This window comes from Phoca vitulina, unplaced genomic scaffold (assembly GCF_004348235.1).
Source record: "Phoca vitulina isolate PV1807 unplaced genomic scaffold, GSC_HSeal_1.0 scaffold20, whole genome shotgun sequence".
NCBI classification, from domain to species: Eukaryota; Metazoa; Chordata; class Mammalia; order Carnivora; family Phocidae; genus Phoca; species Phoca vitulina.
This window is the reverse complement of record NW_022589723.1, coordinates 38,794,176-38,816,542: the sequence shown is the minus strand read 5'-3', so window position 1 is coordinate 38,816,542 and position 22,367 is coordinate 38,794,176. Positions and strand designations below refer to the sequence as shown.

At 59.2% G+C, this 22,367-nt stretch overlaps 1 protein-coding gene across 2 annotated transcripts; it reads left to right on the top strand.

Moving 5' to 3' along the window:
* Positions 1-214: 214 nt before the first annotated feature.
* STRA6 (signaling receptor and transporter of retinol STRA6) lies at positions 215-20,907 on the top strand. Of its 2 annotated transcripts, none has more exons than XM_032417378.1 (18): positions 215-462; positions 3,922-3,988; positions 4,314-4,450; positions 5,580-5,719; positions 6,310-6,333; positions 6,511-6,677; positions 8,038-8,121; positions 10,457-10,524; positions 10,638-10,714; positions 10,986-11,047; positions 11,993-12,155; positions 15,381-15,456; positions 16,562-16,695; positions 17,857-17,974; positions 18,058-18,159; positions 18,914-19,077; positions 19,313-19,462; positions 20,073-20,907. In XM_032417378.1, exons 1-18 carry the CDS (start codon positions 356-358, stop codon positions 20,219-20,221), a joined length of 1,989 nt encoding a protein of 662 aa, XP_032273269.1. In that variant the 5' UTR covers positions 215-355; the 3' UTR covers positions 20,222-20,907. The 2 variants fall into 2 exon arrangements, with proteins under 2 accessions (XP_032273269.1, XP_032273268.1); XM_032417377.1 differs by having other exon boundaries at positions 8,038-8,160.
* Positions 20,908-22,367: the final 1,460 nt, after the last annotated feature.

Here is a 22,367-nt window from a genome sequence, read left to right as displayed (position 1 = left end):
TGGTCAGACAAACAGGCAGGTGCTCCAGCAAGAGCCCCAAAGACCCCGAGGGCCGCCCTCTTCCCAAGGGGATAACTCCCTGCAGGAGCGGGCAAGACGGGGCGGGAAGGGACGGGAAGGGACTCGAGGAGCCCTTCCCCTTTTCCCTGTGCCAGCAGGTTGGCCCAGGCCCTCTCTCCCAGACCGGCTTTTCCCAGAGAGCTAAAAGCAAGAAAGTAACCTTTAGGATTAAACAGAAACGTTTCTTTGTTTGGGTTTCTTTCTTTCTTTTTTTCTCCCTAAGCCTCTTTTCACATCTGTAGTGGTTTTCCCCCACTTGTCCAGGGGAGGGGGGGCAGAGGAGAAAGGCCGGAGAATGTCGTCCCAGGCAGTGGGGAACCAGACCTCCTCCGGGGCCACAGATGACTACTCCAACTGGTACATCGACGAGCCCCAGGGGGATCAGGAGCTCCAGCCAGAAGGGTAAGTCTGTCTGCCCGCAGAATGGGGTGTGGCAGAGGTTACTGATGGGGGGATGGGGAAGCCACTGCTAAGATAAATTGTGCTGCCCTTTGCTGTGTGACCCTTGGCAAGTCACAGCGTCTCTGGGCTTCAGACTCCTGTTACCGGAGAAGAACGGCCCTGGCCCGGTGTTGATACTTGAGGTGGGGGTCCTGGGCTAGGCTGTCACTTCAAAAGCATCTGTGTGGTTTGTTAAAAATACAACTTCCTGGGCCTTCTCCTTGCAAATTCAGATCCATCCAGTCTGGGGCGGCTCTGGCCGGTAGCTGGGCTGCAGCGTGCTGGCTGAATGGTTGAGGGAAGTTGGGCCTGCCTTCAAGGGGTTCCTGGTCCCTGTGGTGACCACCCGGGGTGTGGTGGCCACCAGCTGTCAGGCCCTCTGGGCAGCCCAGGGCAGGGGGAGGCCTGAGGAAGAAAGCCTGGGGGGAGGGTCCTTGAGGAAAGATGCCCGATGCCTTTGGCCGGTTCTCAGTCTCCATGAAGATGAGGAGGCCCTTTCTCTTTTGCAGGAGTGCTCAGGCGAGCCCAGGGGAGGGAGGCAGCCCCGGCCCAGTCCAGTGTGGCCAGAGGGCTTGGCCCATGGCTCCCTTTGCCAGACCCTATCTTTGTCTAGTCTGGGCACCCTGGCTGAGGGGCTGGGCCTCCCTGGGCCCCATATGCTGCCAAGGACGCCTGGCCTGTGCGGGCCCCAGAGCCCGGTTCTCCCCTTATTGTTCCCGGCCCTTGCCCCATCCCCCACCTCCCTGCTCTGTCTGAGGGTTTGGGGAGCTGGAAAGGTGAGGCTAGGGGGTGGGGGTGGCCGAGCCAGATGTGCACACATCTGCTCTCCATCAACACCTGAAACTAGAGAAGGAGAAACGCTGGTGCGCCTCCCCCCAGGGGCTGGGACTGTGGCCTGGCCAGGCTTGGGTCACCGGCAGGGACAGAGGCCCCAGCTAAGCCTCATGCTGGGAGGACTCAGGGTGCTGGCCACCCGGTCAGCAGCTCTGGGTCGGCAAGGGTGCTGGCCGAGCCCTTCCCTTGTTGCTCTGGACAGCCCGCAGGCTCCCCTTGTCCCTGCTGCATAGTTTTGGAGTGGGAGAAGCAGCAGAATGGGGAGGGGCCCAGGACCCTGTGAGGATATGGATCCTGACCTGGGGTAAGACCTTAATCTGCAGCTGTGTCCTTGGGAGCCTCAGGGCCCCAGGCACTGGCTGGGGCCAGGCTCTTCAGATACGGCCTCAGACTGAAGCTGGGTACACGGCAGGGCCCGGGCGACGGGGAGCACTGACTCTAGCGTGTGAGGCATCTGCAATCTGCAGCTGCCTTCTCCCACTGCAGGCAACAACGGGGAGGTTTGTTTTTGACTCTACTTACTTGGTCAATCCAAGTGGCCTTGCTTGTCCCCTAAGCGCCGCCCCCAAAAGTGGAAGCTCAAGGGGAATCCCAAGGAGCTGAACTTGGGCCCACCTCTCCCTGAGTGAGTCAGACACCCCAGGGAGATGGTGCACTGAAGCTTCGAGGCGCTCCTGATGTTGGGCCCCCCCCGCACCTCGGTGTGCCCCCAGCAGGCTGGTTCGGGCTGGTGGGCACTGGTTCCAGTGGCCAGCTGGACTCTGTCTCCTGGTCACACTTGTCCAGGTGCCCTCATGGTGGAAAGACCTGGTTGAAAAGATTGGGAAGGGAGTGAGTCTGATGGGGGTGGGATGTGTCATGTGGGGTCTTCTGTGGGCACGGGACTGATCCATGGAAGCCCACCTGGCCCTTTCCTACCCCCGGAGCCCCCCTGACCCGGTCATGTACCCAGCCTGACATCTGCCCACATGGTATCCACTTATCACTAACAGCCAGAGCCTGGGGACACGAATGCCTGTGGCAGCCATCCAGGATGACACCCACCTCCCCACCACTTCACGGGGCTGCCTGGGGAATTGGAGGCTTCCCTCCTGGCCTGCCCTCCCAGCATGAGGCCAGCACCAGGGTCACTGGCAGGCCCTTCTGCTGGGGGTGGGGGGGGGGCGGTGACATGGGGGTGGCTATCAGGACCCGCACCCCAGACAGTCGGCCTTTTCCCTCTGAGTGGGGCCCTTTGTAGGCTCCCGCTCAGAGACTAACTTCTAATAACAGTTGTCCCGCTCCTTCTTTGTCTCAGTGTCCTCACCACTCTGCAGTCCGGCCTCTGTCTCTGAGTGTCTGAGACCAAGCCTCGCTTCCTTGGCTACATGTGATTCTGGTCCTCACCTCTCCTCTTAGAATAAGGCCTAAAACTCTGCAGTCATTCTGGAAACCCCTTTTGTCTGCTCTTCCATCTCTAGGCATCTACATTCTTCCTCCTATATACGCCTGAGGTGCAGCCTGTCGTCTCCCTTCCCCAGTCGCTGCTTACGCTGAACTCCTTGAAAATGTGAATTTTCAACTGTTTTTGATGTACAGAAATGACACTTTCATATGGTTCAACTTAAAACTTCCTTCCATACTCCTCACGTCTCCCCTCCTGGTCAGATGTGGGGGCTTGGAGCCAGACAACCTCAGTTCGAATCCTTACTCTGATGCTTTCTGGTGTGATTTGGGCAAGATACTTAGCCTCCCTGAGCTTTGGTCTCCTTGTCTACACAACAGGGACAATAATAGCACCCACTTTGTCAGTAATACCTGAGTTAATACAAGGAACAAACAGCGTCTGGCACGTAGTCAATTCTTAGGAAGTACTAGTTACTGCTGTTGTTATTATTCAAATTGAGCCCCAGAAATCTCCCCAGATCCAGAACACCGGCCTGCTCCAACACCCTCAATGGCTCCCTAGTGCCTCCCATGCCTTCTGTGACCTGCTCCCGGCCTGCCTGCAACCTTATAGAGTGCAGGCAAACGGAAAGCCTTGCCTGGCCCCAGCCACACCGTCTGCTGCCTGTCACTTCGCTTCCTCGTGTTCCTCCCTCTACACGGAGCTCCCTTTCCCCTTCTTTGCCTCAAAAGATGCTAACCATCTTTTAAACTCACATCAAATGCCACAGGGCAAATCGTAGGACCAAACACTCAATTGCTCCACCCAGGCAAGAGGCTCCACCACGATTCTGTGAAAGAGAGGTCTATGAGGCCTGGAGCAGTCAGAGGCTTCCTGGAAGAGGGGGGAATGAAGTGGCCTTGAAGGCTAGGAAGAATGGGTGAGAAAGAAGAGGGGCTGGGTTGAGCTGGCCCACTCTGTTTCTCCCATGCCTTCTCCTGGGAGCCCCCTGTCTCCTTCAGCCCTGTAACCTCAGAGCGCACCACGAGGGACATGGAAACCCTGGAAGGAGCCCTAGAAGGTGGAGCTGGGCCAGCTTGCAGAGGAGAGATCGGAGGGTGGAGGGAGGTGGTGGGCGGAGCTCCAGTGTAGACAGCCTGGAACCCCAAACCCAGCTGGCTACACACCCAGGCCTGAGCCAACCTTCCCTTGCTCTGCAGAGTGGTGCCCACCTGCCGCCCCAGCGTGCTGTCGGGCCTCCTCCACACCGGCCTGGCCCTGCTGTCGGTGAGTCTACCCTGAGGCCGACCTGTTCGCCGCTCGCCACCTATCGCCAGACTGGACAGGGGACTTGAGCTCCCTGCTGGGCTGGCGAAGGGGAACCCCAGGAGCCCCAACTCTGGGAGCTCTCCCAGGGTGGGGACCCAAACCAAGATGCGGGCCAAGTCCAACCTCTCCGACTTTTGTCACCCTTCGCTTGGCCAGTCCGCAGTCTGCCGCGTGATCGTGCCCTGGGAGGTAGGGCGGTCCTGGGTGTTGAGGCCAAGCCCTCAGACTCAGCCCCTCGGGGAAGGACTGGGAACCCAAGGCCTGCTCTGTGCTCTCCTTTCAGATCCTGGTGCTGCTGTTGCTGGTTGTGCTCGTGAGGTGCCGCCGGCTCCGACCCCCCCACGGGCCCGGCGGGCCTGGGTGCCCCCGCTCAGGTGGCCCGGCTGACGGGGCCACTCTGGGACGGTGGGGGTTTGTTAGGTACCTAGAAGCAGCTCTGGCCTCAGGGACACCCCCACTTCTCTCGGCCCGGGGGCTCTCGCTACCCCTATCTGGATCCCCAGGTTTAGGCGGGAGCCCCAGAGGGAAGGGGAGGGCCGCACTCAGGTCCACCTGCTCCTGTGCCAGACCCAGGAGACACCAGCCCAACAGGGCCTGGCTCCAGGACGCATTACCTCAGGTGGCCCATGGTCTGGACAGGCGATGGCCATCCCATGCCATCTTGACCCTCATTTCCCTTGAAGGCATCACTCGGACCCTGATGCTTAATGGCAGATTATGAGGGACTGATCTCCAGTCCCCATGGCTAGAACTTTCTTCCCCTGTCTCCTTCAGTCCTACAATCCCAGAGCCTGGGACAGGGATGACCCTGAGATGGAACTGGGCAGGCTCATGTGGGAGAGACCAAAGGGTTGGGGGAGGTGGCAGTTGGAGCCCCAGTGCAGACAGCCTTGCCTCCCAGGCCCAGACCACACACCAAGGTGAGTCCTGCCATGATGGTTTTGTGGAGAACTAGCCTGGGTTTCTGTCACTGGTGGGCCCAGGTAAGAGTTTGCCCTGCCTAGTGGGGGGAGAAGGAAGCAGGATGGAGAAGGAAGCGGATGACCTCAGGGCATGAGTCAAGCTGGACAGATGCAGAGGGTCTGAGTGGCCTTCCCAGAGGGCCGATGCCTGGGACAGCTGTGTTCGTGGTCTGCCCTCTGCCTTGGGCCGCACCCAGGCCAGGGCCGTGGCTGTAGCATAAGGATGTTGTGATTCTCCGAGCTCTCTGAAGATTTGCCAGCCCAGACAGACTGATTTGTGTGGAGGCAGCTGTTTCCTGGGGCTTCCAGGGTGGGCGGAGGGAGCAGGGCTCGGGCCTGTTCCTGCTGTGTGCGTGTGTATGGGGGTGGGGGCCGCATAATTCTTGAGTCACTTTGCCACAGGGCCCAGAACTTGGGACACAGGAGGCAGGCACTCCGCAGATAGTTGTGGAATGAATGGGTAATGAGGCCTCGGTTTCCTTCTGGAAAGTTTCCATCTCTACCTCCCTGACATATGGAACACGGTATGGGTTCATGGGGGTGCAGGGCCCAAGCGCCGCCCCTCTATCCCCCTGTCTCTGCACCAGCCCCGTGGATTTCCTGGCGGGGGACACGGCCTGGACCGTGCCTGCGGCCGTCTTCGTGGTCCTCTTCAGCTCCCTGTGTTTGCTGCTCCCCACCGAGGACGCGCTGCCCTTCTTGCCCTTGGCTTCACCCCCCAGCCGAGGTACGCAGCACGGCTGGGGCCCTGGGGCTGGACTGGTAGGACGGGCTGGGTGGGCATCCAGAGCGTGGGGCAGGCTCTTCTGTAGTGAGTCAGGCACCTCCCATCCCCGTCATGAACCACTGCCAAGAAGATGCTGTCCCGCGGACCTCCCAGCCGCACTGCACGACACCTGCCCTTCGTTGGTCCCAGCTGTCGGGTCACGGCTGCCCTCTCCACCTCCTCTGTTCTTGTGCCAACCCCTCTCCCAGAACAGCGCAGGTCCCTGAGAGTGAAGGAGGGTGGGCAGGAAGTAGTAGGGGTTCTGGACAATTGATCTGGGCTCAAGGAAGTGATGGTACAAGGACAGTTGCCACCAAGAGGAGCCACTGTCCTCAACATGACCTCTTTAGATCAGCCAGCCCTCACAATGACTCTGCACAGGGTGGGTGTTGGCTCCATTTCACGCTGGAGGAGGCCGAGGGTCAGGGGAGGAACAATAGGAAAGCCGGAGCTCAGTTTACTGACAACGGACTAAGCGCTGTGCTAAGCGCGGTACATCTACCTTCTCGTTTTGCCTTGGCTAATACAGTACCATTATTTCCATTTTACAGATGGAGAAACTGAGACTCCAAGAGGTAACTTGCCCGAGATCACAAACGCTGGTACTAGTCAGAACCTGAATGTGAATGTGGGGTTCTTGCTCCCTGAACCAGCTGAGGGGCTCAGAAGGGGGAGGCAGGAGAGGGGCCTGCGGGGGGGCCCCACATCTGCCTCTCCATCACGTGGCTCCCTCTGCCCATCTTGCCTTCCAGGGCCTTGGAAGATCATCGCCCTGCTCTATTACCCTGCCCTCTACTACCCTCTGGCCGCCTGTGCCACCGTCAGGCAGGGAGCCGCACACCTGCTCGGCAGCATGCTGTCCTGGGCTCACCTTGGGGTCCAGGTCTGGCAGAGGGCAGAGTGTCCTCAGGCACCCAAGGTAACCACTGACTCACAACGGCCTGAGGCAGAGGGGCATGAAGGAACTGCATAAACCGGTCAGGCTCCTTTCCTCTTATTTACGTGTTGGACTTCTCTGCTGCCTTCTACTCTGCCCCGAATTCCCCTCCTGTGAGCGCAGGCCCTTCCAACCTTGGGCACTCTGTGGCAAGAGCAGGGACACGGGAGCTGGGCCTGCCCTCAGGAGCTTCCAGTCTGGGAGGGGGCAGGGAGGAGGAAGGGGCCAAGGGGGAGGAAGAGGGAGCCTGAAATCCCTCCATTATTGATTCCCCAGCCTTCCTTTGGCCAGGCCGGAGTGGGAGCGAAGAGATGGAGGAAGGCGAGCCCTGAACTGGGGGGATGGTCTTGGAGGGCTGAAAAGAGAATTCTAGAACCTCAGAACCTGGTTCACTGACTGCTGGCTGGGAGTGCCCAAAGGGTGGAGGCATAGGCCTCAGCCAGACAACCTGAGTTTGAACCCGGCTTCTTCCTCCCTCCCTCCTTCCCTCCCGCCCTCCCTTCCTCCCTTCCTTCCACAAACATATCTGAAGCGCATACTCTGTGCGGGGACATTTCCCAGCACGGGAATATAGCTGTGAACAGGACAGATGAAGTCCCTAGCATCCCAGGAGCTGCCTTTCCAGAAGGGAAGATACAATAAATAAATAAATATACAGAATGATGCCAGGTGATGCTAAGTGCTTTGAGGAAACCGTGTCACCATTCTGAGACTCAGTTTCCCTCCCTGTAAATGGAGTGGATAACACCAATCCTCCAGGGTAGAGATGAGGATTAGCTGATTTCTTTGAGAGCAAGGACTTGGTGGGTCTTTTTCCCCATCCAGAACCTGGCACATACTAAGCTCTCAGTAAAAATGTATTGAATTAACAAATAAATGAGTGAATGCAGAAGGAGCCCAATCCTGGGAAGGCCTCAGTGCCAGGAGGTAGGGCTTGCACTTCCCTGATGCCCAGCTCACAACTGTACACGGTCAATATTAGGCCTTTGTCTAATTTTCAGGGGCCTGTGCCCAGAGCCCAGGGACAAAGGAACATAGCAAGGGGGTATCCCCGGTTTCAGACCCCACGGTAGCCCCCTGGAGCAGGGAGGAGGGGATTTCTTCTAAGGGCTGTGGGAGTCCAAGAGCCCGGGAGAGGGGGGAGCAGGTCCGCAGGGCCTCAGAAGGGGAGTGGGAGTGTTTGTGCTGAGTGACCCGGGTAGGGGGGAGCATGAGAGGACCCGAAGCCTCAGACCACCGTCAGCCAGGTGGGAGTGAAGTGGGAAGGGACCTGGGTCCTGGTCTTCTGTCGGGGGAGGAAAGCAGAAGGTAGGTGTATCTGGGCGTCTGTCTGTCTGTCTAGATCTACAAGTACTACTCCCTGCTGGCTTCCCTGCCTCTGCTTCTGGGCCTCGGATTCCTGAGCCTTTGGTACCCGGTGCAGCTGGTGAGAAGCTTCAGGAACATGGCAGGAGCGGGCTCTGAGGTAAAGGGGCAGGGCTGGCCTGAGCTCCTATTCAGCACCCAGGACGCCCTGAACTCCTGCACGGCTGTTGGCTCCCTGTGCGCGGGCACAGCACATAGTAGGTGCTCAAAAATATTTGCCGAGTCACCAAGTGACAGGCTAGTCCTCCCTCTTGGGGCGAAGGTTAGGCCAGGCCCTGAGCTGGCACCCGGGGTACCTGGGGCAGCCAGCTGTGCGCACAGCTGGGAGTCAGCAGAGGAGGGGCGGACCAGAGGACAGGGCAGTCCGAGCTCTGCTTCTGAAACCCCGAGGCGCCAGCCGGAGAAATGAGACAGGCCAGGAGACTGGTGCCTCCGAGGAGCTCTGCAGATGCCCAGGAGCCTCAGGAAGCTCCTGGGGCAGAGTCGCATTATGAATCAGTTCTAGGCTGCGTATGGTTGGATAAAGTCAGATAAAGGGGTGGGCTGGGAGAACTGAGGCAGGCTGGGGGGGCTTCCTGGAGGAGGTTGACTTCAATAGGGACCCTGAAGGACAGGGAGGATCTGGAGCAGGGAGAGAATAAGGAGAAGGTCTTGCAGGTGTAGGAAAGAGGAGTAAAGGGGCAGACACGGGTTGTGTCTGTTTTGTTCACGTGTAATTTGTAGCACTGGGCGGGTCTTAGCACATGTTGGATAATCAGCAGCTATTTCTGAAGTTTTAGATAGATGGGTGGGTAAATCATAGCGAGAGAGAATTCTTACAAGACAAGGCAGTCTTATTAAGAAGCCTTCTAAGTGCCTACCAAGAGTCAGGCCCTGAGCAAGGGACTGCGGACTCAGAGCTGCCGGCCTGCGTCTGACCCCCAGGGGCTCCCAGGGCGCTGGGGGAGATGCAGGCGGCAACAGAGAGTCACCCGTGAAACTGAGAAGTGCAGCCGGGGCCCAGCCCACGGGCCTGGGTGAGGGCGGAGACAGGGTCATGTACTCTTCTTGGTGGGAGAGGAAGAAGAAGAAAACCACCCTACAGAGGCCCTCAAAGGGAGGGGGACAGCCTCAGGAGAGGCTGAGGACCCAGATGCCAAGGGGCTCGGTTACTCTCCGGTCGGGGAGGGTGAAGGCAGGGCTCACAGGGTGGCCTAGAGGACAGAGCAGCGAGCTGCTGGTGCCAGTTGCTGAGAGATGAACACTGGATGTGGGCAGGTGCTCGGGGGGGCTGATGCGCAGTCGTGGGGATGTGGTGGGTGGCTGGACCGGGGGCCTGGGGCTCAGGAGGGGGGCTGGGATGGAAGCCAGAGAGGTGCCCCGAGGAGGGAAGGAGATCCAGGGGAGAGGCCTGTGGGCTCGGGTCCTCCAGCGGCCGCCCTGGGTCCTCCCTGGGCCCACCCAACTCTGGGTTTGGTAGCAGTAGGGACCTCACGGGCAGTCATTACTGGCCTCCTGACATTCACACTCCTCTGGGGAAGCCCGATGTCCCCTCATTTTTACAGTTGACTCAGAAGAGGGGAGTGGCTCCCCCAGGGTCCCCAGTACACTGGTCACATCTCTACCCCCTGGGCCCTCTCCCTCCTCCTCCAGGGATCTTCGCTGCCTCACCTCTCCCTCCAGCCATGCCTCTCCTCCCGAGAAGTCCTGGAAGAAATAGAATCCTCTTTGGCCCTGCAGCAGAGAGGTTTAAGCCTCAGAGGCCCCAGTCAAGCTTTGACCTGACCCATACCTACCCTGGGTGGTGTGCGTGCGTGTGCGCGTGCGTGTGTGTGTTGCCATGGCAACAGGTGACAGGCTTGTATTCTCCTAATGATCAGGGGCAAGGGCTCACCCCACCTTACCACGGGCCTCTGGCACTTAGCAGGCAGCTTTCGGCCTGGAATGTGGCTTAGACAAATCCGGCCACCCTTGTGATCTCCCTGGAGTAGCAGAGGCCTGCGGGATGTGACCTGGAACGGCCCCAACCTGTGTCCTGCTCAGGGATGTGCCCATGGGACCTAGGATTCCTTTTGCCCCAGTCTCAGCTAGCCAAGGCCAGGGGGCCGGGGCGGGGGGCGGGGGAAGCAGTGAGCAGATATGACTAAGTGAAGCAGGAGAGAGCTGGACACAGCCCTTAGGACGAACCGCTCAGTGCTGAGTATTCCTAGGAGACTGGTTAGTCTCCTAGTTGTGGAGGAGAAAGGGCAGCTTTGGGGGGCATGGCCCTCACCCCCACAGGCTGGCCCTTCTCTGCACCTGCCACAGCCAAGAGGTTTTTATGGATCCCCATGTGCTCACTGTGACACCCTGAGCCAGGGTCCCAGGGATGGCTCCGGGCAGGTCTCATCTGCTCGTCCATCTGTCTGTCTCCACAGGGGCTGCAGAGCAGCTACTGTGAGGAATATCTGAGGACCCTCCTCTGCCGGAAGAAGCTGGAAAGCAGGTGAGGTCCTAGGCAGCTGGTGGGGCAGAGTGACAAAGAAACCAAACTCTGGGGCTCGGGCCCAGGGCGGGGGCTTCTCCTGAGGGCACCTGCCTGCCTCCGTCTTTCTGCAGCTCCCACACCTCCAAGCATGGCTTCCTATCCTGGGCCTGGATCTGTTATCGAAACTACATCTACACTCCACAGCGAGGTACGGAGCTGTGGTTAAGAGTGGCAGGTGACCTCACCCACGCCTCATGCAGAACAGTTGCCGTGGAAGGCCAGCTCCCGTCCCCCAGAACCCCCAGAACCCTCCAGGAGGAACAGCTCCAGCTGGGGACAAGGGGAAGCCCCTGGCCCAGCTTTGGTGGTCCAGGGTCCTGCAAGCCCTAGCCCTTTACCTGGGCCCTTTGGGAGGGAAGGGGGCTCCCAGGCCTGGGTGGGGCTGGGGCTTACCGCATCCCTCCTTTTGGGGACTGCAGGATTCCGACTCCCTCTGAAGCTGGTGCTTTCAGCCACCTTGACAGGGACAGCCATCTACCAGGTAGGTCCTGCCCCTGTCGTGCCATTTGCCTCTGGACCCCCGCCCCCAACTGCCAAGCGTGGGACAACGTAGGCCCAGCTCCACTCTCCAAAAGCCTCAACCACAGTCCCGTCTGGCTGCTTCTGGATATCTGGGGAACCCTGGCCTGCCCAGAAGAGAGGGGGTGTCAACTCTCACGGGGCTCATGTAGAGTCAGAACATGAGCTTTGGAGTCATACAAACATGGGTCTAAATCCTTGCTCCATTATTTACCTCCTGTGTGACCCTGGGCAAGTTATTCAACATCTCTGAACCCATTAGCTCAGCTGTAAAACAGAGGAAATAGAATGACTTTCCTCTTTGAGCAGTTTGGGAAGGTTTAGGCAGATTTGGGTAGTTCGGAAATAATATGCGTTTGAGAAATGCTCCCCTCCATTGCCACCCCCAGAAAACCGAAAAGCCCAAATCCTGGGAGGTGGGTGTAAGTTGTCTCCATTTTACAGATGGGGGAAACTGAGGCTCAGACAGGTGAATTTGACTCGGCCAAGTTCCTCTAGCTAATACCTCAAGGTAGTCAAGATGTGAACCCAGGTCCGTCTAGCTTCAATGCCTGAGATAATCTATAGGATACTTGGCTTTTGCCAACGTGGGAAATTGGAAATTTTCTACTCCACAGCTTAGATAGATAGGTGACCGATAGGGAGACAAAGGTGTAGGTAGACAGTTGTGCTGTTTGGAAGCACAGCAGGGGCCTGGTAGGCTAACGTCCTATCTCTGCAATGTGCTGGTGAGCACGCTGCTTCGGGGCCGCGAACTGATGGGTGCTGGGCATGGGGACGCGGCCTGTGCGCTGCCGGAGTTTCTGCCCTGAAGTCTCCCTGTGAGCTGAGGAAACACTTCATCTGGGATGGGGGCCTGGTGTGAGCACAGCCAGGTCCTGGCACCTTCCTTGTGGGGCTCTTCCAGGTGGCACTGCTGCTGCTGGTGGGCGTGGTACCCACCATCCAGAAGGTGAGGGCGGGGATCACCACGGACATCTCCTACCTACTGGCCGGCTTCGGGATCATGCTCTCAGAGGACAGGCAGGAGGTGGTATGGCTGGTGAAGCATCACCTGTGGGCTCTGGAAGGTGAGGCCTCCCGGGAGCCCCGGAGGGCGCCCAGTGGGGACACGAGCCGCATACCCCAGCTCAGTTCCAGCCTGCCAGGGACATGCGGGGTGCTCCTGGGCATGTCCCTTCCTCTCTCTCTGGGTCTCGACTGCCTCCCCTCCAAACTGGGGTGGTCGTGGCTTTCGGTTCCAGGTCTCTGAGACCTGAAGGAGTCATCTGAGTGGCCCCTCAGCTCATGTGGTGTCTCCCACCCCCCAGCTCCAGTGTCTTTGCTCAGCTCTCTGGGCAGGGAGACGGGCAAGGCCTCGGGATGTATGAGCTGAGGGGACGGCCCCTTGAGCCTTGCTGAGGGGAGGGAAGGAGGGAAGGAGGCAGTGGTGTGGGACATTGGGCCAGATTCTGAGCTAATCGCCATGGCGGGGGGCGGGGGGGGAGGTTGGGCAGGGCGATGCTTCCTGTCCCCAGTCCCTGTCCTCCTGGGCCATCTCCATTCTCCTTCCTTCCCTTGACAATGAGCCCCCGGGCCAGGAAACCATACCAGCCTCCACTTCTGGGGTCTGATGCCTCCTTCAGCCCTTAGTCTGGTCATCCACCTTCACCACCTCCCAGGCCCTCCCAGTGGCCCCTGTGGAGGAGGTTGAGAAGTGTCCACACCTGACATGTGGGGAAGGATTCACTTGGGGTCGTACAGCTGGGCAGAGTGGAGTGAAGAGAGGAACACGGTCTCCTGACGCCTTGCTGGGGCTCTCCACCATCTTGAGACAAGGCCTGGTGGTCAGGAATCCTGGGGCCTGCAGCATCTGCTGACTTGGAGTCCCCGGGAGATTTCTCTAAGTTGGCCAAAAGCCGGACCACAGGCAGGGGCCCACATGCCCCACCTCCGCCCAGGGTCGGCCCCCTGCTTACAGCAGCCCTGTTAGGTCGGTGTCATCAGTCCTCACCCGCGGCACAGGAAATGAGGCTCAGAGCGGGAAGTGACCTGTCTGGGATGGTGGGCTTTGCTTCTACCCCCCACACCGACATTTAACATCACATGCTGCAGTTTCCAAGCCTCAAGGCCTCCACTTTGGATCTTCTTGGATTCAGGCGCCAAACAGAGCAAGCAGTGTTTACTCTCCTAGTCCACAGATGAGGAAAACTGAGGCCCAGGAGGATTAGAGCTATGCCCAAAGCCACTCAGCAAGCCAGGGTCGGAACTGAGATTATATCTGGGCCCAGGGGCCCTTTGATGTCTCCTTAGCTTAAGGAACTAATGTCTTCTGAACACCGAGAGCTGTTTTAGGCTGCCCACTGGGCACCTGGACCATAAGCCTGGCATCGCTCACAGAGGGCTCAGCCTCTGAGTCAGGCAGACTAGATTAACTCCCGCTCCATCACTTATAAGCTGTGTGACCTTGGGCATGCCACTTCACTTCTCTGGGCTTCAACTTCCCTACTGCAAAAGGTGTCAAAGCTACAAGGGCAGCCTTGTCCCTGAGGCCCTCCATCCCGTGGGGGAAGTCAGATCTCTCTACCAAGCAGGGTCCCAGAGGAAGCAAAGAGCAGGAAGATTTTATGGGTACTGGGGTTTGGAGAGATCCAAGTTTGGAACCAATTGAGGGAGAGAAGAGCAGGAGGTAGATGGATGAAGATCAAAAGCCAGGCCTGGCGCCGGGGGGCTTGCTCATCCTTCACCCTGTGTTAACCTGTTCACTCACGTGTGCAGGCTCAGCAGGCAGACCCCTCACCTGGCAGGAAATGTCCAGAACGCCCTCCTGCTGGTGCTGAGCTCGCTGCCGAAGGGCAAGCGGGGCCGAGCAGAGCTGCACATGCCCAGTGCGCTCTTCTGTAGCATTGTTCTCGACCCTGGCTGCGCCTGAGAATCGCCTGGTAACTTCTTTAAAATCCCGAGGCTGAAGCCTCTTGCTGGACTCCAGAAGCGCTGAGGGTGGGGTCCCGCCTTTACGATCCAACAAGCCCGCCTGGGGATTCCCATTCAAGCCTAACTTTGAGAACCGCTGTAGCAGGCACTTGATACCTGCCGGTGGGTTGGTTGATTTCAGTCAATTGCTGATTGAAATGAATCACGAAGGCTCTGTCTTTGGAAAGGCCCCAGTGCAGCGGTTCTCAACCCAGGCTGCACGCAAAGCTACAAAAGCTAGGGACTGGGTCCCACACCCAGAAATTCTGACTGAATTGGCCTGGGGTGCCGCCTGGGCCATGAGGGGTTTTCACAGCTCCAGGTGGCCCCGCTGTGCTGCCAGTGCCGAGACCCCCCCTCTCCAGCCCCGAGGCTACGTGGGACTAGCGCGTGCCTCTCCCCGTGTGTTTGCGCCCGCTCCCGAGGCTCTGGGTGGACACAGGCTCCAGCAGCCCTTCCCCTGGATGACTGATGAGATCAGGGGCAGGCACCCGGGGCTGATTCCGGGTCTGCTTGGAAATAGTCGCAGGCCTCTCAGCCCATCACTTGCCAGCAGTGTGACTCTCTCGCTGAGCCTCGGCTTCCTGGTTGGCCCAGTGCCTCTTCGGTGGGGTTGTTGTGGGGGTGCAGACCGAGGCGGGGTGTGGATGGAGGGCGGGAGAGCTGCAGCCTCAAATCCCTAGGAGGCCTCAATACCTCGGCTGCTCGCAACGCCCTGTGCATTCTCCCCTGTTGCTGAGGATGCAGCAAACTCATTATGTGTGGGCATGGCCGGGGGTGGGGGGGCAAGGAGCTGGGCAGGAGGGGCCACCGCCGGAGGAGATGGGTAGCAGTGGTCACCTCCCTCCTTCTGAAGGACACAGGCCACACTGACATGGACTCACACCCTCTGTGGGCCCACACATGACATGGGGTCTTATGGCCCATGTCATGCTGGGAGCTAGGCAGCCAGGCATGAGCAAGCCAAGGCTGGGAGACCAAGGGGCCCCCTGAAGGCCATACGGCCAGGAAGCCAAGGAGATGGAAGCAGTTGCAGGTTGGATGGTGTCTCTCTCTGGGGATCACACAGCAATGGAAGCCTCAAGACAAGGGTGGAGACCAGGTCTGCAGCCTCGGAGCTGGCCTCTCCCTGTCCTGGCCACCACGTCACTGGGCAGGAGGGGCGGGCTGAGATTGTTGAGTTGTACTGCATCTGAGAACAAGGTGGGCAGGGGGAGGTGGCAAGGGGCCTCCGCTCAGGGCAGAGGGTGGGTATGGGGCAGGACTAACTCCCACCCAGGCACCCCCCTGGGGGCAGTTCAGGGGCTCCCACCTCCCACTTTGTTCCCTCTCTGCCCCTCCAGTTTGCTACATCTCGGCCTTGGTCCTGTCCTGCTCACTCACCTCCCTCATGCTGATCCGCTCACTGGTGACCCACAGGTCAGTGGCAGGGTCTGACCCCCGTGCAGATGTGGGGAAGAGGTGCGGGAGCCCTGAGCCAGGAGGCCTGCAGGGCAGGGCCTGGGCCTGGACGAAGGGAGAGCCACTGGAGGCCCAGGTTGTCCCTGTGTCCCGCCCCCCCCAACCCCCCTGCCCAGCTGCCCCATGGTGGGTGGGGAAGGTGGGGCCTTCCTGTCTGGTGGGAGTGATACAGGGCTCAGCTGAGCAGGGCTGGGGGTGGACTTGGCCCTCTGAGAAGGGAATGCTGGGCGGACTGATTCAATGGGGAAGGCAGCCTGGAAACAGCCTGGAAAGCCAGCCCTCCACCTGGGATCGGAAGAAGAGGCAAGAGCTGAGGGAGGGAGAGGGCGCTCCGGGGGCCGTAGGGACTGTGTAAGAAGCAGCAGCAGGGGTGAGGCTGCCACACGCCAGGGTGGGTGTGGAGGTGACCCGGCTGGCGCTGGGGCACTGAAGAGGTTGTGATGGGCCACTAAATGCCAAATTGTCTCGCTTGCCCTTTCACGGGGAGTGATATGGAGCTGAGTTGTGAGTGGAGAAGGGAAAGAAGGTTCCTGTTGTGAGCAGGGTGCATGGAAAGGGGAGCAATGTCAGAGAGTGCATTTGCCAGGTCTCAGGGTTTTTGTGCAGGGATCTCCTCCCACAGGGTTGGCTCTACTTTGGCTGGCACTCAGGCCCTCAGGCCTCTGTCTGCCTGGAACCTTGCCTCCTGCCCTGGTGGCTGATCTGCGAGTCACTTTCCATCCCTACTGTTGTTTCCTCACTTTTCTGACTTGGCTCAGGTTTGAGCCTTCTGCCTGAACTTGTCTCCCTTGATCCCGGCCTTGCCCCTTACCTTGCTCTGAAACGTACTCTTATTCATCCCTTAAGACTCTACTCAGATACCACCTCCTCCAGGAAGCCCTACCTGACTCCCCAGCCTGGGTTAGTAATCTCTGCAGGGCTCCCACAGCCCTTGGCTTTCCTGTCCATGGCCACAGGTTGTAAGTAGACAGGGAGTTCCACCAGAGGAGGAATCTAGGGAGTGTGTGTGGTCTCTGAGATCCCTGCCTTCCTCTCCCCCTCTGCCCTCCCCTCCCCCAACCAGGGCCAATCTGCAAGCTCTGCACCGAGGGGCCGCCCTGGACCTGGGCCCCCTGCCCCAGAGTCCCCACCCCTCCCGCGAGGCCATATTCTGTTGGATGAGCTTCAGCGCCTACCAGACAGCTTTTACCTGCCTTGGTGAGCCCCACTTGCCACCCCACCTGGCTTCAGCTGGCCCCAGAAACTGGCCCCAGTTGGGAAGGGGAGAGCACTCAGCAGGTCTGGGCTGCCCCTGGGTGTCTGCCTGTGCTGGGGCGAACTCCAGGGCGAGAGTAAGAAGAGGGACCCACCTTGCCTTCTCTGCCTCCAGGAGGCTCGCTCAGGTTTGGGGAGGGGGGGCAGATGCAGAAGCCCCTGGGGAAACGTTACCCCTCACGTGAGGATAGCCCCTCAGGGCCACCAGCCATTTACACAGAGGGTGGACCCAGGGCTGCAAGGTGGGAACTTCAAGGAGGCATATTCCTGCTTATATAACAGAGTGTTATGCCGCAGTGGGCTGCCTTGGAGATAATGAGATCCCCGTCACCGGGGATATGCAAGCAAGGTTCTGTGGTCACTGTTGGGGCTGCAAAGGGGGTCCTGCCCTGAGAGAGTTAGGTTAGATTAATTTCCAGGACCCCTCCTACCTCCAAGTTTCTGATTCTTCCCAGGGGCTGTACAGTGAATAAAGCCCTCTGAAATGTGATGGGGCTGGGCTCAGTGTTGCAAAAGTGAGGGCCAGATTCCCTTCGCTGACGGTTCCTTCAGTTCTCACCTCCCTGGGGGAGGAGGAGGAGAATGATAAAGGAGAAGAGGAATGACTAGTACAAAAAGTTGTCATTCCTCATCTTGGTAGATTTTATACCTCCCAAGCTCTTTTACACGCATTACGCCGTGTAAACACCTAGCCAGTTGTTTCAATAGACGGCTTTCTGGGGTCAACGGTGTGTCAGTCTCTGGCCAGTAGGAATGCAAACATTAATTTAAAATGCAATCTTGTCCCCAAGGACTCAGGGGCAATTGGGGGAAAATAACGTTTGCAGAGCACTTCGTGGTTTTCAAAGAGTCGCCACAGACATTATACTGGATGGTCCCAACAAGCCTTCTGAGGTAGGGGCCACTACCCTATTTGACAGAGGATGAACAGGAGTTCAGAGAGGTAGAGGAACTTGCTCCAGTTGGCACAGCTAGGCAGTGGGAGAGCAGGGATCTGCATCCAGGCTTGCGCCATTCCTAAGCCCTTGGGTTCCTGGGAGTGCCAGGGTGGGCTGGGTCCCGCAGAGCCTAATGTCCGTCCCCCTGCACCTCCCCATCCTGCAGGGCTCCTGGTGCAGCAGATCATCTTCTTCCTGGGGACCATGATCCTTGCCTTCCTGGTGTTCATGCCTGTGCTCCATGGCAGGAACCTTCTGCTCCTCCGATCCTTGGAGTCCTCATGGTGAGAGAGGCAAAGAGTTGAGGGCTCTGGGACCACTTCCCAGAGGGCTACTAATAGTGACATCCTCCCCACCCCACTTGCAGGCCCTTCTGGCTGACCTTGGCCCTGGCTGTGGTCCTACAGAAAATGGCAGCCCACTGGGTCTTCCTGGAGACTCACCATGGACACCCACAGCTTACCAACCGGTGAGGAGGCTCCTGGGCTTGTGGTACCCCCAGGACCTCAGCCTCTTCTTCGGTGTCTTTCTTGTAGTGTCTTTCTCCCTCCACTGCCATCTCTCCCTTTCCTCTCTCTCGGGAAGCCCAGTGGGGAGTAGGAGAGCTTGCCTCACCCAAACGGAAAGGGAACAGTGGCCCAGCCTACTCGGGAATACTTCTCTATTCACCTGTTACAGTATCAGGAATATGAGCCACGAGCCTTTCCTGCTTTGGGGGTCAGCACTGCTCTCCCCTGGATCCTCTGTGTCCTCCAAAACCCTGTGCCTCCCCCTTTGCAGGAAGGAGGTTAATCGAAACATTATTTCCATGTTAGGTGGAAAGGCTGTGGGAGGACCTCAGCGCCAAGAGGGACTCAGAGTCAGTGGACAAGGGACCTAGAGGAGGGAGGTGGGAGACAGAAAGATCCAGGCCATAAGCCCCAGGTCTGCCACTGACTAGCTAGACAGCCTTAGCTAAGCCACCCGATCTCTCTGGGGCTCAGTTTCCCTTCTATAGAAGAGAGTACCACACCCGCTCCCAGGGTGGTGGGGGGCAAGCTGGCTTGAGAGAGCAGGCCCAGCACAGGGCAGGGTGCTTCAAAGGTGTACTCGATAAATGGTAGGTAGTCAATAAACACACAGCAGCTGTGCTCATCCACGACTGACCCTGACCCTGAGGAAGGCTGTGTGTGTGTGTGGGGGGGTGGGGGGGCAGCCTCGGCCTTTTCTCTCCCCACCCCCAGGCGAGTGCTCTACGCAGCCACCTTCTTCCTCTTCCTCATCAACGTGCTGGTGGGCACCATGGTGGCTGCCGGGCGCATGCTCCTCTCCGCCGTCTACAATGCCATCCACCTTGGCCAGATGGATCTCAGCCTGTTGCCACCCCGAGCAGCCACTCTCGACCCCGGTAAGGTCGCTGGGCAGGGGCCATGAGCAACGGTGGCTCGGGCCGTGTAAGCACCAAGGGAGGGTCTGTCCTGGCCTGGGCCACGTGGCACTGTGTCCCGGAGCCTGTCTGTGACCCCGTGGGGCGAGTGTGGGCTGCGGGCCCACGTGTGGTGCATGTGCCACCTGCTCGGGGGCAGGGTGCGTGGGAGGGGGGCCCTCCTCCCCCCAGCACTGTCGTCCTCCACCCCTCCCAGGCTACCACACATACTGCAGCTTCCTGAAGATGGAGGCCAGCCAGTCACATCCGGCCACGACTGCCTTCTGCGCCCTGCTCCTGCAGACGCAGCAGCCCCGGCCTCCCCGGGCCCCCCAGGACGGCCTCAGACAGGGGGAGGAAGAAGAAGGTGCACCTTCCCCCGGGAGATGGCGGGAATTGAGACCACCCCCTTCTCTAAGGGACCAGGCACACCTCCTCCCCCCCACATGGGATGCATGTCCAACGTACAACGTAGGAGTGCCAGGAAAATGCTTACTTCCTCTCTCCCTCCGAGGCCTGTGGGAGAAAGGAAGTGAGAAGTTTCCTGGCCCCTGCCAGGGTGATTTTTTCCCACGATACAAACATACCCTATCTCCCTCTCCCCATTCCACAAGCTTGCACACACACCCCCTTCTCACACACAGAATGAGATGTCTCCCCCCTTCCTCCCTGCCTGGAAAGTGTGTAGTAGGGAGGGGGGCACTGGGCTGGCTGTCCCAGCCCTTCCTCCAGTCCCTTCCATAGAGCTGTCCCCTCCCTCTTCTGTCTGCCACCTGCAGATGACATCCTGAGCCCTTACAAACACCCCTCTGCAACCCACGCTTCTCCCCACCTCCTGCTCAGTGAGCAGGCCCCTGGAACGCCAGGCCCCCCAGCCTCCCCAGCACTACACGTGGGATTTTCAGACTGCTCGGGGCTGGTGCTAGGGGGTGTGGCTGGGTGTTTGCTGAGTGACTCACAGAAAGTCTCCCCCTCAGGGATGCAGCTGCTGCAGACCAAGGACCCCGTGGCCAGGGGAACAGGGCCCAGGGCCCGCCAAGGCAGGGCCCGCTGGGGGCTGGCCTACACGCTGCTGCACAATCCGGCCCTGCAGGCCTTCCGAAAGAGGACCCTGTCGGGTGCCTAAGTCAACGGAGCCCAGCCCTGAGGGTGGGGAAGCCGCCATGTCCTTGTCTGTGCTGGGGTGCTTCCCCCCGCCTCCAGCCCCCTCCCTCCCAGCTTCCCCAGCATCCTCCAAGCCACTGCAGCCTCTGGGTGCGCAAGTTCTGGGGATCGGCATGAGCCGCCAGCACCAGAAGCCAGGGGGCGCTGTGGTTGGGTGGAGGTCTGTCCCGCAGCTGCAGCCTCGGGAGCGCTCTGGCCTGCCCCCTGGTCTTGGGAAGCCGGCGAGGGCTCTGGAGGCAGTAATCCGTGGTTTCGGCGGTGGAACTGGGGCGGCCACCTCCAGGCCCTTCCCCAGGCTGACTCTGCCACCAGCCTGAGCTCACGAAACCTTCTCCTGACTGGGGTCGGTGAGTCAGGCCAGAACAGCCTCACGTTCCAGCTCAGCCCCACCTCAGCCTTGGATGCACCACCACGGAACCAGACACAGAGCTTCCTCTCTCCTCCAGCTTCCCCCCTCCTCTCCGGGGCCCCGTGCCTTCCTGCGAGGCAGCCCAGGAGGAAGCCATGGGCTCCTACCGGGCAGCAAAGTCATGGCTCCAACCAGGCCCCACACCGAGCTGGCCACACTTGAGAGCCCGATATTTTTGCAGTTGGTATGCCTTTAGATATTATGAAAGAGGTTAGTGTGCTTCCCGTAATAAACTTGTCTCTGAGAAACAGTCCTCCTCCGGGGCGGGGTATGTGGGGGAAAACTGCCAGTAAATCAGCACTGCATTTATGGGGCTTGGGGTGGCGGCGTATTCTGCTCCCATGTGGGGCTGGCCATGCGGTGCGGGCCAGAGGAGGACCCATGGCCATATCCCTTTGGGTGGTAGAGGGACTGGGGACCCTATGGCGCCACCCCTGAGCTATGTGGACATTGGCTTTGGAGGTAGGACTTTTTCTGGGTCGTCAAGAACGGGCAGGACTTGGGGAGGGGAGATTCCAGGAAGACGGGGAGCATTATGAATAAAGGTGTGGAGGCGGTGGGGAGGCACAGGGCGGAGCTGTCCTAAAAGGAATGGACTCCATGCGTTGCGAGGGGGTCCCTTCCCTTGCTGGGGACTGGTGGAGGTGGGGGATGTGTGACTCAGGGTGTGGGCTCCACTGTGGGCCTGGGGGCTACAGAGGGTAGGGAAAACGTGGCCACTCCACAGATCTGGGTCGGTGGGACCTTGAGAAACGTCTACGCAAATAGTGGAGACCAACCTCTCTCCTTGCCCCCATTCCTGCACCCCCACCATGGCCTCAGATACACAGGAAGCGAGGGGTAGGGCCAGGGAGCTCACATCCACCTTCAAGGCTGCCCATGAGGAGAGCAAAGAGGGCAGGCCCTGATCCCACTGCAGTCCATTGAAAAATATCTTCCTGGCCTGTGGTGGTGACTGACGGGGTCACAGAGATGAGAAGGCAGACTGGGTCTCTGCCCTTAACAGGGAAACAGACACAATGGACTATGATCAGGCTGGGACACCGGACGCCCAGGGCTGTGTGAGCCAGAGGAGGGGACCTCATCCACATTGGGAGGGAGTGGGAACGGCATCCAGGAAGGCTTTCTGGAGGAGGTGGTGCTAGAGCCGACTTAGCCAAGGGAGAAAGAGGGGAAGTGTGTCCAGACCAAAGGAGCGACATGTGTAAAGGTACAGAGGGTAACACATCACAGACGATTAAGGGAACAATTAATTCGCAGGTCCAACAGAGGCACGGAGCAGTGGTTCTCCTCAGAGAATCAGGCACAGGGGTGATGCACGGCTGGCTGGGGAACTTGGCCTTCACCCTGAGGGCTGGGGGAGCCACGGATGACTTTAAAGCAGGGAGTGGCTAGTTCATTCAGAGCACAGTGTTCCCCAGCTGCCCCTAACTCAGGTCTTAGGCCCAGGTCCCACTTCCAGAAGACAAGCCTGCTCCGCTGTGAATGGAGCCAGAGAAGTCAGGGGTCCAAGCTGGGTTAGGATATCAAGCCTTAGATGATCAGAGTAATCGGACCCTTAAGTATCCTACCCGTCCTTTGTTTTCTGAGGAAACTAAAGCCCAGAGGTGGGCCGTGATTTGCCTAAGGCGGCACAGCACCCGGGACTTGGGTCCATCCTGCTCTTTCCACCAGATGCGCAGTCACCCTTGACATGTGC

What these genes read in the sequence shown, in the direction of transcription:
- STRA6 (XM_032417377.1), top strand. Translation starts at nt 356, where the DNA reads ATGTCGTCCCAGGCAGTGGGGAACCAGACCTCCTCCGGGGCCACAGAT. An exon ending in CCGGCCTGGCCCTGCTGTCG is followed by an intron (nt 3,989 to 4,313) that starts GTGAGTCTACCC and finishes CTCTCCTTTCAG; the next exon opens with ATCCTGGTGCTGCTGTTGCT. An exon ending in CAGGGACAGCCATCTACCAG is followed by an intron (nt 11,048 to 11,992) that starts GTAGGTCCTGCC and finishes GGGCTCTTCCAG; the next exon opens with GTGGCACTGCTGCTGCTGGT.